Here is a 12,652-nt window from a genome sequence, read left to right on the forward strand (position 1 = left end):
TTAATTTCTAGATCTAAAATAAACAAGTTCGTATATTGACTTAAAAGATATGTATTGAACATCTGCTATATTCAGGGCTTTCTTTAATACTAGTTTTAGCCTTAATTCTCTACTAATTTTAATAGAAAGAAGAACATTTTCTCCAAAACTACGTTTCATTGGTTGAAAACATTTGCTCCTTACACCTGGAGTAGGGGGGTCCAAAAAGGTGCTTTGTCTCTTTCCCAACCTTTTGCCTATTTGGGGAATAAGAGCCTTTCTGAACTTCAGCTGTAAAAAGAAAGATGTAGCCTATGTGGGGAATTTTTTACTCAGAGTCTGGGGTCACCCCTGAAGTTGCACCTAGAATTGTGGGTGCACGTACTGCGCCACTGATGCAGATCAGTTTTTTTCAAACTTTTAAAAACCATGCAGCAAAGTCAGTAGAAATATTGTTATCAAGCCTGCGTACACACACAATACAAATACAATTGAAACAAAGTTTCATGAAACAACTGTTTGCCCTTCCTATGGGCAGGGCACTCCGGTCCATTCCTTTGTATTCTAGGCTTTTCATGAAATCGGATGGTTCACCTCACTTTCAGAGCTGCAGCACTAATGGGTCATGGTTACTCCATGTACTGGGGCAAATGATCTCAGAGGGGTATTGCTAACTCTGACATGCTAGATGTGACTTCTCTTTGTCCATTCATTTGAGCAGCTGAAATGCCTCTGGGAGAACAAGAACAACCAAAAAACCTTTTAATGAAAATAGCACAGTGATTCCTTACTCCTACTGCATATCTGTAGGTCAGTGGAAAAAATGTTGCCTGCCTTATCAGTAAACAAAGGATGTTGTAGCCATCAAACCACTACAGCCAGCCCGATAGTGAGCGCTGAGGGAACTCAGGATGGAGACAAATGGGCTGCATGTTGCCGAACCCCCAGCCACTGCAGCCACCCCCACTTGTACACCTGAGGGGATTCAGGATGGAGAGAAGCAGGATACTGGCCCCAGGTAGCCACAGGGCATGTCAAAGGAATGGTTTCCGTGAGCCCTGACTTCCGCATCTTCCCATACAGAGAAAAGTGCTAAATGCCTTAACTCGATATATCTTGTTTTCTTTTTCTTTTTTAAAAAAAATTTATTGAAGTATAGTTGGTTTACAGTGTTGTGTTAGTTTTATTGAGTAGATTTTCCTGTACCTTAGGTCCCTGTTCCATATGCCACAGTGTGCATATGCCATCCCAAGTTCCCAATCCTTCCCTCTCCCTCTCCCCCCCATCCTTCCTTTTGATAAACATACGTTTGTTTACAAAGTCCGTGAGTCTGTTTCCGTTTTGTAAATAAGTTCATTTGTATCATTTTTTAGATTCCATATTTAAGTGATATCATATGATACTTGCTTTTCTCTGACTTACTTCATTAGTATAATCTGTAGGTCCATCCATGTTGCTGCAAATGGCATCATTTCATTCTTTTTTATGGCTGAATAATATTCCCTTGTACATATACATGTCTTCTTTATCCAGTCCTCTGTTGATGGACATTTAAGTTGCTTCCATGTCTTGGCTATTGTAAATAGTGCTGCAGTGAATATTGGGATGCATGTATCTTTTCAAATTATGGTTTTCTCTGGATATATGCCCAGGAGTGGGATTGTTGGATCATACAGTAGTTCTATTTTCAGTTTTTTGAGGAACCTCCATACTGTTTTCATAACAGTAATACTTTGATGTTTTGACTACCTGATCTTTGTTGCAAAAACTCCTGTATATCCTGGCTCCCCCATCACCTCCTAGGAGCAGTTTCTCAGAGTTATCTGAGATGCTGTCTCCCAGGCTTAAGTCCTCAGTTTTGTCCACTGAATAAAAAATAATTCTCAAATTTAGGTTGTGCATTATTTTTTCAGTTGACACTCAGGTCAAAACTGAGGGAATACGGCATAAGGTACACGTGACACTTTTTCTTTCTAACCACCCCAGGGCTCATGTTTGCATTTCCTCCATGAGGAAGGCGCAGGAGTGTCAGTTTGGTCATTCTTTTCTATAAGACAATCACTGGGTGATTCTCTAGCAGGAGAGGTGAAAAGTACTTCCTTTGTGCCCTCCTAGATTCTCTCTTGGAGGGAGCTTATGCCAACCTGGGCACTGACTAGCTACATTGTGGCAATTGCTGAATTTGTCCTGCAGATGTTGAAGAGGTGGATAAAAAAATTCTGTAGGGGATCAAATTCTGGAAGCACATGGCCTCCTTGTGCCTTTAAGAAACAGGGAGCCCTGTCTGTTCTCACACGGGGTGGATGTGAAATTTCCTCCTTCCTCTCCAGCCCCTCCCTGCCGCCCACCCCATCTCTCAGGGCCATCTGAGAATTACAGATGGAATCACAGAGCCATCACAGCCAACACTGATTGCAGTTGTTCAGAATTTTCTCAAGTAGGGTGAACTTTTGATTATCTGGCTTTCCAAGAGGAGGGGGCCTGTAATCATGGTAAAAACTGAACAGCGTCTTTATAATCTGAGAGCACGGTAATTTCAGAGCCAATCCATTGACATGGGGTTGTGGTCAAGGAAAGTGTGGTGTTTATTGTAAGGCGCTGTAGGAGTCTAGGACAGCTCGTGCTCAAAAAGCCCAAACTCCTTGATGAGTTTCAGTAAAGCATTTTTTTTTTTTTTTTTTTTGGCTGTGCTGTCGGCATGTGGAAGTTCCAGACCAGGGATCAAACCCACTCCACAGCAGCAACGCAGGATGCTGCAGTTATAATGCCAGATCCTAAACCTACTGCAAGGGAGCTCCTCAGCAAAGCATTTTTAAAGACCAGGTGAAGTAGAAGCGTCCCAGGATATGGGATCAGCTCGCACACAGCTCTCTGGTTGAAGTGAGGTGACAGGGGTAAACATTATCAATCTTTTGGTGCCAGAAGTTCTGGGGGTTGTGTGCTCCTGGCTGTGTCATCAAGTAGTTAATTTCTTCCTTTTTTTTTTTGGTGGTTTTTAGCATCTGTAAAACAACTGAGGAAATATGTGTCAGATACTATTATCTAGGTACTGTTATACTGTTATCTTCAGAAAGGAGCTAAAGCAGAGGTCCTGATAGAAGAAGTCTGTCCCAGGAAGGCCCTGGGGGTTCCTGCTTGGTTACAAAACTATTTCTTGAATGATATGAGTTGCCTAGAATCAGCTTCAGGGCAAGCTTTGGAAGGAGTCCTAGGGTAGTTGAATTTGTATATTTCTCTTCTCCCCAAAACAAGAATGCTAGCATCTGCTCTTAGGTTCTTAGGAAGCCTGGTTTGAATAAGATCCTTTTGTTTTCAGGACTCCCATAAGGTTATCAGGCTGCTTGTTACTAGAGCTTACAGAGGGTCACTGAACAGGAATCCTTGCTTTCCAGGATTCATATGCAAATACTTTTTTTTTTTTTTTTCTATTCTAGGGCCACACTCGTGGCATATGGAGGTTCCCAGGCTAGGGGTCCAATCAGAGCTCCAGCTGCCAGCCTACACCACAGCCACAGCAATGCAGGATCCGAGCACCCCAGCTCACGGCCACACCGGATCCTTAACCCACTGAGCAAGGACAGAGATCAAACCCGCAACCTCATGGTTCCTAGTCGGGCTTGTTAACTGCTGAACCACGAACGGAACTCCTGTATGCAAATAAGTTTTTTGAAAGCTGTGATATGACCATAATGTGGGGTTTGGGGTGTTTTTCTTAATTAAAATTTTTTTTTCTTTAGGTTCCAGTGGAATACCTGTGAAGCTGGTCACAAATCTCTTTAATTTAGACTTGCCTCCGGACTGGCAGCTGTACCAGTATCACGTGACTTACAGTCCCGATATAGAATCTAGGAGGCTGCGAATTGCTCTGCTTTATAGTCACAGGGAACTTTCCAGCAAGGCAAAAGCATTCGATGGTGTCATCCTTTTTCTCTCGCAAAAGCTAGAAGCAAAGGTATAGTATGGTTAATCTGGTAATACATACACACACATGCATACATTTATGCTCCTCCATAGACATTTAAGAGGTTAGCTCTTTTCTCCACAGCTGGAATCAGTGTTTCACTCACTCCTTTTCTCTTTACTGTTCCTGTGCCTGAGAGCAAAGGACTTCTTAATTAAGACCTCATCAGTAATTGATATCTTAATTAAGAAGCGGATGGTCTGGCATTTAAAAAAGAAGAGCTGTAATATAGACACTGCTTTTTCAACTGCCTTTTTTTTTTTTTCTTTTTTTAAAGGCAAAGTGTCCTTGAAATAGGAGTCCTTTTCAAACTTTTCCAAAATAGGCAAGAGTTTAAGAAATACCACTTAGGGAGTTTCCATCACGACTCAGAGGTTAACGAACCCAACTAGTATCCATGAGGACGTGGGTTTGATCCCTGGCCTCACTCAGTGGGCTAAGGATACAGCATTGTGGTGTTGCTGTGGCTGTGGTGTAGGCCAGCAGCTGTAGTTCTGATTTGGTTCGACCCCTAGCCTGGGAACCTCCATATTCTGTGGGTGCAGCCCTAAAAAAGGCGAAAAAAAAAAAAAAAAAAAACATAAACGAAATACCATTTAGCCTATGGCCTCCGAGCTTTAAATTTACTTTTATTTATTTATTTCTTTGGCCCCTGCCCCATTGTATCCATGTGTCAAAGAGCTTTGCATCAAACCGTAGATCTGTCATTTCTTTCATGAATTGTTCCATCATATGAAATATGAGTTTTTAAAATCAATCTTAAGAATTTTTGGGAGTTCCCGTCGTGGCGCAGTGGTTAACGAATCCGACTAGGAACCATGAGGTTGCGGGTTCGGTCCCTGCCCTTGCTCAGTGGGTTAACGATCCGGCGTTGCCGTGAGCTGTGGTGTAGGTTGCAGACGCGGCTCGGATCCCGAGTTGCTGTGGCTCTGGCATAGGCTGGCAGCTACAGCTCCGATTAGACCCCTAGCCTGGGAAACTCCATATGCCGCGGGAGCGGCCCAAGAAATAGCAAAAAGACAAAAAAAAAAAAAAAAAAAAAAAAAAAAAAAAAAAAGAATTTTTGTAACGGTGTGACCACTGGATGTGGCAGTTACATCAGTCCTATCCCTTTATCCACTTTTTTTTTACACCTTTGATACTTCCAAGGCTAAAATCAAGATATTGGTATTGTAGTTTTTATCATATACTTTGTTCTAAAGCAATAGTATAATCACTACAAAGAAAAAGAACTGGTTTCTGTATGAAAAATTAAAACAGAGTTTTCTCTCTCTTTTTTTTTTTTTTTTTTTTTTTTTGGCGTTTCAGGGCCGCACCCGTGGCATATGGAGGTTCCAAGGCTAAGGGTCGAATCGAAGCTGTAGCCGCCGGCCTACACCACAGCCACAGCAACAGGGGATCCAAGCCATTCTGAGACCTATGCCACAGCTCAGGGCAACACCAGATCCTCAACCCACTGCGCGAGGCCAGGGATCGAACCCTAGTCCTCATGGATGCTCGTCAGGTTTGTTAACCACAAAACAGAGTTTTGATGCTTCTGTCCCTTGGAAAGCTTAACCTTTTTTAGTTCAGAATTTTGAACAGGATGGCAACAAGGACATAAATGTAAATTCCTAGATTCCATGTGAATCTTTGTGAATTTCCTCAAGAAATGTGTTTCTGAGCACTCTTGGGACCTGTATGCTTTCATGAGATGTTGAGACTTAGAGGAGCTGCTTGAATGTAGAGTTTTAAAATTATACCGTATGATTAGACTTAAGGACTTGGAAAGTCGGGATCTATACATTTAGAAACATAGTTCTATTCATCCTAAGTCCTTATTGATCCTTCAACATTTTATCCTATAGCCAGATGTTGCTAGCATGCTGATATGGTCTCTCAGTCTTAAATGATGTATTATAAGAGTTTTATTATCATTAGAGCTCAGGGAGCTCCTGCTCTGGCGAAATGGGATCGGTGGCATCTCTGCAGCTCTAGGATGCAGGTTCGATCCATGGCCCAGCGCAGTGGGTTAAAGGATCTGGCGTTCCTGCAGCAGTGGCTCAAATCTAATCCCTGGCCTGGGATCTCCATATGCCATAGGGCAGCCAAAAAAGAGGAAAGAAAGAAAGAGAGAAAGGAAGGGAGAGAGGAAGGAAGGAAGGAGAAAATGATTAAGGATCATCTTGTTTTTCTAAAGACATTTGTCCTAACAGTTTGGAAATTGGGGAACATTAAAATTATATATACCTTCCTTGAATGGTCCACCATTCCTCACTATTACCTGACCAAAGTGGAGAGGTTTTATTCTGCAAATGCCAGGAGTAAGTTAATGTAACTCATTTCATATTCAAAATAAGCGTGTAGTGTGTGCCACACATCTTATCGTTGGAGATGGAGTCTGATGAGGCAGGGAGTAAACAGCCGGCAAAAACCTGGTGAGCCAAATCAGGCCTGTGGCTTTTATTTTTCCAGACACAGTTGCTCCTGTTTGCTGTTCTCATGCATTCATTCTACACTTATAAAGAGCCTACTGTGTGCCAGGCAGGGTGCTGCCACCATGGAGGAAATGATACAGTCAGTTTCCTCGATCCCCGTCTCGCCCTAGCAAAACATTGGAGCGGTGGATATTTTACAGATTTATTAAACTGAAAGTACATTGTCACAGAGGAGGAAGAGAGAGAACTCATGTGCATGCAGGTTAAAAAAAAAGAGGGCCCAGCTCACTCTGCAGTAGTCTTTATACCTCACCATGTGGACCTGAGTGGAGACCCAATTTGATCTTCTGATGGGTCTTGGGCAGGATGCCTTATTTGCATGGGGAACAGGTTCTATAGAGGCGGGATGAGGAATGGGCGACGTCCCTTCTCTAGCAGGGAGTGAGCCTCGCAGGCTGGTCAAGGTGGGGGAAGGGGAATTACAATGAGAGGCAGCCAGAGGCTTTTGGGTTTCATCTCCTTAAAGGGGACCTGAAGCCTAGAACAGAAACAAGGGTAAATAAAACAAGGTTCTTGTCATCAAAAATATTACAGTGTAGTACTGAGGTTATTGGCAAATAAATGCAATGCAAGGTAGAAGGAAATAAGTGCCATGATGATAACGAGCAGTTTTGTTGAGTACTTGTGAGGTTTTAGGTCCTGTGCTTGGTTGTTCTCTGGCTAAGCACGGGCACAGCTCTCTTGAGCCGATCTGTACTGTATGTCCCAGCTGCTATTACATTCAGCAGATTACGATGGACAAGCATGTCCTCTGCCAGACTCTTTGGATGCATGGACTCATTTGATTTTCTCATCACCCCTGGAGCCTCAGAGAAGTTCGGTATCTTACCCAAGGTCTTCAAACGGAGATGATGGAAGGAAAGCGTATCCCAGCAGGACCCTTCAGTGGGCATGGTCTTCCATTTCTTGGGTAGGATTTGGGTCAGTGAAGGGGGCGAGGGGGAGGACCGGAAGGAGCAAAGGCACAAAGATAGCAAGTGAACGGCATATTGTAGAAACTTCTGGTTGTTCAGTTTTAGCTGGGAAGGAAGGGAAGTTGTGGCTCCTAAGGTAGGGAGACCTGTCCTGCTGAGAAATGGAGAGTGTCCTCCATGGACTGCCGCTGGAGCCTTTGAGAGAGAGTTTCCATGGAGCTATGTTAAATTTCAGGGACTTTGATCACATCCTATTGAATGGTGGACAAGAGAAAGTGAAGTGGAAGATGAATGAAGTGTCCCTGGAATAATCTGGACAGGATGTCGATAGAGCTTGAGCCTCGCACCATCTTTAAGGCTTGCCTGGCAAAGCAATAAAGCTATCTTTTTCTCCTTTACCCGCCCCCCCCCCCGCCCCCGCCAAAAAAAAAGAGTTTGAGCAAAAGTACAACACACTGCTGTGGATAGAGATAAGATCCATGAATTATCCCCCTCAATCTTCACAAGCCTGGTCTCGTTCCCACAGTAGACATGGGAAAAGATCTTAAAGAGTTGAAATAACTTGCTCCATGTCATACAGGCTGCAAGAGGCAGAGAACCAGGGTCTGTCCACCTCTAAGTCACATGCTCTTGAGCTTGGTGGTAAATAATTGATGTGCGAAGCTGCCATGGGTTGGAGACACTGCTGGTGTAGAAGGGCAAAGCCTTGCCACCCCATGAGGCAGTGGATGGAGGGCGGGGCGGGGGAGGGAGTGAAAGCTCACTCTGAGGGTGAGGGTGTGGGGTCCAGAACAGGCAGGAAGCAGGGAGGCCGTGGTGTTTGGTGGTGGAGGTGCGGGGGTTGGGGGCGCTGATGAGTTTGCGCTTAGATGGCTGTTAGGGATGTTGTTCCTGGAGACAGCAATCTGGGCGGGGACCATCTGCTGCCCACCACTCATCCCAGAAGCCTTTGTTGTCTTATGCTTTTGTCCTGACATCCCAGCAGCAGTCTGAGAAACGCCTCCCTTCTCTCTTAAGCCCACCCCTCTCTTCCTCCCTCCCCCACCTCTGACTTCTGTACAGTTTTACTAGAAGCAAGAAACACCTCAGTGTTTCCCTGGGAAAGGATGCATTTCTCTTTGCTTCCATGCTATGAACCACCCCTGCCCTGCATTCTTGGTTCAACCTAAAAGCAGGCAAAACTACAGTTTCACTATAAAAAATAGGGCTAAAATACATAAATGCTTGCTAATAAACTGACCTCTTCTAATTCCTTACCCTTCTGAAAAATCCTTGATTATTGATTTTTTTTTTTTCCTTTTCTTTCTGGCCACCCCTGCCGCTTGTGGAAGTTCCCAGGCCAGGGATTAAACCCCAACTATAGCATTGACCCAAACCGCTGCAGTGACACCACGAGATCCTTAACCCGCTGTGCCAGAAGAGAACTCCAATCACTGACTTTTATTGACTGATGTGTTCATTCTTTATTCCAGAAATCTGTTCTGAGCCCTACCTGGTCTAAGGAGCTTTAAAGTTAGCTGGGCATGGAGTTCCCATTGTAGCGCAGTGGAAACAAATCTGACTAGTATCCGTGAGGATGCAGGTTTGATCCATGAGGATGCAGGTTTGATCCCTGGCCTTGCTCAGTGGGTCGGAGATCTGGCGTTGCCGTGAGCTGTGGTGTAGGTCACTGGTATGGCTCGGATCCTGCATTACTATGGCTATGGTGTAGATCACAGCTGCAGCTCCAATTCGACCCCTAGCCTGGGAACTTCCATATGCCTCAGGTGCAACCCTAAAAAAGCAAAAAAAAAAAAAAAAAAAAAAAAAAAATTGGGCAGCTGGTATAAAGACCTATTCCTGCATTCATTATATTAGTAGAACACTGTTCCTGATGATAAGAATCTAGGGATTTCTCTAGACCATTTGAAAATTGATAATGCAGATTTCCTATCTGTTTAAACTGTCACCATTTTCTCCTCTCTCTTCCCACATTCATTTCCCCTCTTGTCTGTCCCCTATCCTTTGCTTTCTTCTCTGCCCGTCTGTTTTTTTTTGATAAACTTTTCAGAGGCTTCTGTCTGAAATGCATGAACTCTCAATGGGCAGGACAGTCCACTAATAGGCTTCTGGGCATCCATAAACTCTTGAAAATGGGTACATTCTGTACATATATGGCATTTTCTTGGGAGAATGTCAGTGACTTTTATCTGACTTTCAAAGTAAGCTGCAATCTATCTTCCTGCACCTCTCCACACCCCAAAAGGGTCAGAACCACTGCTCTAGAATTTTCTCTGGACTAAATCTTTTTTTTTCCGGGGGAGAGGGCTGAACCTGTAGCATATGGAAGTTCCTGGGCCAGGGATTGAACCTGCCGCCATAGCAGTGACCCAAACTGCTGCCGTGACAATGCCTGATCCATAATCTGCTGTGCCACAAGGGAACTCAGGATCTTTGAATGCTGAGTCTGGCCCTGATGCTCTATTAAGAAGTTTGAAAGTAGAGAAATAGGTTGCTTTTCCAGGATTAGCAAAATACAGAGAAAAACCCAAACATAATGTGATGATTCGATTATTGCTCACGTTGCTAATGCCTTCCGTTTCGTCTGTGTTCATGCGCATCAAGTTGTGATGGCTTTAGCATATCGACATCCGGTGTACTTGAGGAGTATCTACAGAGTGCCTTTGGAGTGCTCGTTTTTTCCAGGTCACAGAGTTGTCCACTGAAACTCAAAGAGGCGAGACTGTGACAATGACTATCGTGCTGACGAGGGAGCTGCCGGCAAGTTCTCCCGTGTGCATCCAGGTCTTCAGTATCATCTTCAAGAAGTAAAGTGCCTTCCATGTGAATTTAATTGAGGCTAGGGATGCCTCTCAGCGTAGAGTCTGGGTATCAAAATTATGAAGGCAGCGTGCCAGCAGCAGTGTCATCTTTAGGGCCATTTTCCATGTGCTTTCGTGTCCTTGTGCAGTAATTGCACTACGGTCCATCAGAGCCTCTAACCGGTGCCTCTGGTACTTTCTAGTGTTCCCCATGTTGAGATGAAGGACTTCAGGGTTATGATGTCTTGGTGGTAGCAAGGCGGGTGCCTGGATGCCTTTTTCTTTTCTTTGTTTTCTGTACCCACTTTTAGCCTCCACCCCAGACTTGAAAGTTGGGTGTGTCTAGCTTAGTAAACGGATGGACTGGTTTTTCTCCTAGTTGATTTATTTGGGGTGTGAAAGGCCATCGCCCTCTGCTTTCTGCTCTCACTGCCTCTCTGATCCCATCCCTTCCCCATGTGACCCCAGGGGCAGAAGGAAAGTTGTCACCGAGCTTTTCAGTGATCTTCAATCTGATCTGAGGATCACTCGCTTCTGTGTCAACTTGGGTGTGGGGTGGCCCTTGACAAAATACAGGTTCCCCAGCCCCTCACTGGAGCTAATGCACAGAAGATCATGAGTAGGGCCTGAAAATCCACAGCTTTGGCAAGCTTCCCACATGACCCGTGGGAGCCCAGAAGGTGAGAAGCTCTGTTTTCCTGCTACTTGTGTGGGTCCCTAGGATCTGTTAAAAATCTAATATTCGAGCCCTTTGCTCAGCAGTAGCCTCTGGACACGATGAGCACAGGGGAGCCTGGGGTTTGCTGAGCAGGCACAGAAAGAACTGCCCACTCACCCAGATGCATTGTTTCCTCTTTCTAGAAACATGCCATCCAGAGAACATGGATGCAGAGATTTTCATACTAAGTGAAGTCAGACACAGAAAGACAAATCTTAAGAAGTCACTTATATGTAGAATCTAAAAAAATGATACCAATGAACTTATTTATGAAACAGGAATAGACTCACAGACATAAAAAACAAACTTAGGGTTACCCAAGGGAATTGAGGGGAGAGGGAAACCAGGAGTTTGGGACTGACATACACACACTGCCATATGTGAAACAGACAAACAGCAAGGACCTGTGTAGTGCAGCAAACCATATTCAGTATCTTATAATAACCTGTAATGGAAATGAATCTGAAAAACAATATATAACTGAATCACTTTGCTGTACCTCTGAAATTAACACAACACTGTAAAGTAACTATACAAAAAAAGACAGAAGGACCACCCATCTCAAAATAGGGAAGGGACCTGAAGAGCCTGTGGACATGGCTTGCCTCACCCCATCCAACCAACAATCACAGTCATAACTGCTAAGTGATCACCTCATTATCACTGGAGTTAAACCCAGACAGGTAGATCGCATTCCACTTGTGTCATCCCCAAATATAAAGGGATAGTTTTTATATACACACTCATATCTGTATTTAGTAGCTAAACCCTTCCGGCATTATAACAATAAGAGTTCTGGATTTTCTACTATTTTTATTTGGGCATGGGTACAAACTTAGAAGTATACTGTTGTTGATTCATGCTTAACAATGATTTAAAACATATATACTTGCAGGATCTTAAAAAAGTTGTCCATGTACCAAATTGGACGGAACTTCTATAAGCCTTCTGAGCCGGTGGAAATTCCCCAGCACAAGTAGGTTTATTTATATTTTCTGTGACACTGAAATTGTTCTAATGTGAACATCGTAATTTATGATGCAATATTATACCATTATGCCTCCTATGAGAGACACCAATGGTATGAAAAGTAATGGATTTTTTTAATTTTCAAGTTTTTTTATAGAGTGGTGAAAGTCAAAAGCTAGCAGCCTCTTTTCTTTTATTAGTGTGCTGGGTCATTACCATAAATCCTAGAAGGAATTTATAAACTGAGTTTTCTGTGTATGACAAGTAGTAATGAGAGCATGGAGTTCTGTTGTGGCTCAGCGCTAATGCACCCGACTAGTATACATGAAGATCTGGATTCGATCCCCGGCCTCCCTCAGTGGGTTAAGGATCCAGTGGTTGCTGTGAGTTGTGGTGTAGGTCGAAGACTCAGCTTGAATCCAGCATTGCTCTGGCTATGGCGTAAGCTGGCAACTGCAGCTCCAATTTGACCCCTAGCCTGAGAACTTCCATATGCCTTGGGTGTGGCCATAAAAAAAAAAAAGTAATGAGAGAAGAATAAGCTGTATTATGTTATACCACATAGCTTGTGATTTGTTTTCTTTTTAGGGCCACGCCTGTGGCATGTAGAGGTTCCTGGGCTAGGGGTCGAATCAGAGCTGAAGATACCAGCCTACACCATAGCCCCAGAAACACGGGATCCAAGCTGCATCTGCCACCTACGCAGCAGTTTACGGCAACGCCAGTTTCTTAACCCACTGAGTGAGGCCAGGGATTGAACCCAAATCCTCACAGACACCATGTTTGGTTCTTAACCTGCTTTGCCACAATGGAAACTCCTGGTGCTCTGTTTT

General features: G+C 43.9%; 1 protein-coding gene across 4 annotated transcripts in view; it reads left to right on the forward strand.

The window, feature by feature from the left end:
* The window catches only part of PIWIL4 (piwi like RNA-mediated gene silencing 4), a 71,897-nt gene that overhangs the window by 28,848 nt on the left and 30,397 nt on the right, over nt 1–12,652 (forward strand). For all 4 annotated transcript variants that reach the window (XM_021102054.1, XM_021102055.1, XM_021102053.1 and 1 more), the window contains 3 exons: nt 3,717–3,931; nt 10,017–10,138; nt 11,746–11,826. In XM_021102054.1, the coding sequence (XP_020957713.1) occupies nt 3,717–3,931; nt 10,017–10,138; nt 11,746–11,826 (418 nt within the window). The remainder of the gene's footprint in view (nt 1–3,716; nt 3,932–10,016; nt 10,139–11,745; nt 11,827–12,652) is intronic.

This window comes from Sus scrofa, chromosome 9 (genome assembly GCF_000003025.6).
Source record: "Sus scrofa isolate TJ Tabasco breed Duroc chromosome 9, Sscrofa11.1, whole genome shotgun sequence".
Taxonomy (NCBI): Eukaryota; Metazoa; Chordata; class Mammalia; order Artiodactyla; family Suidae; genus Sus; species Sus scrofa.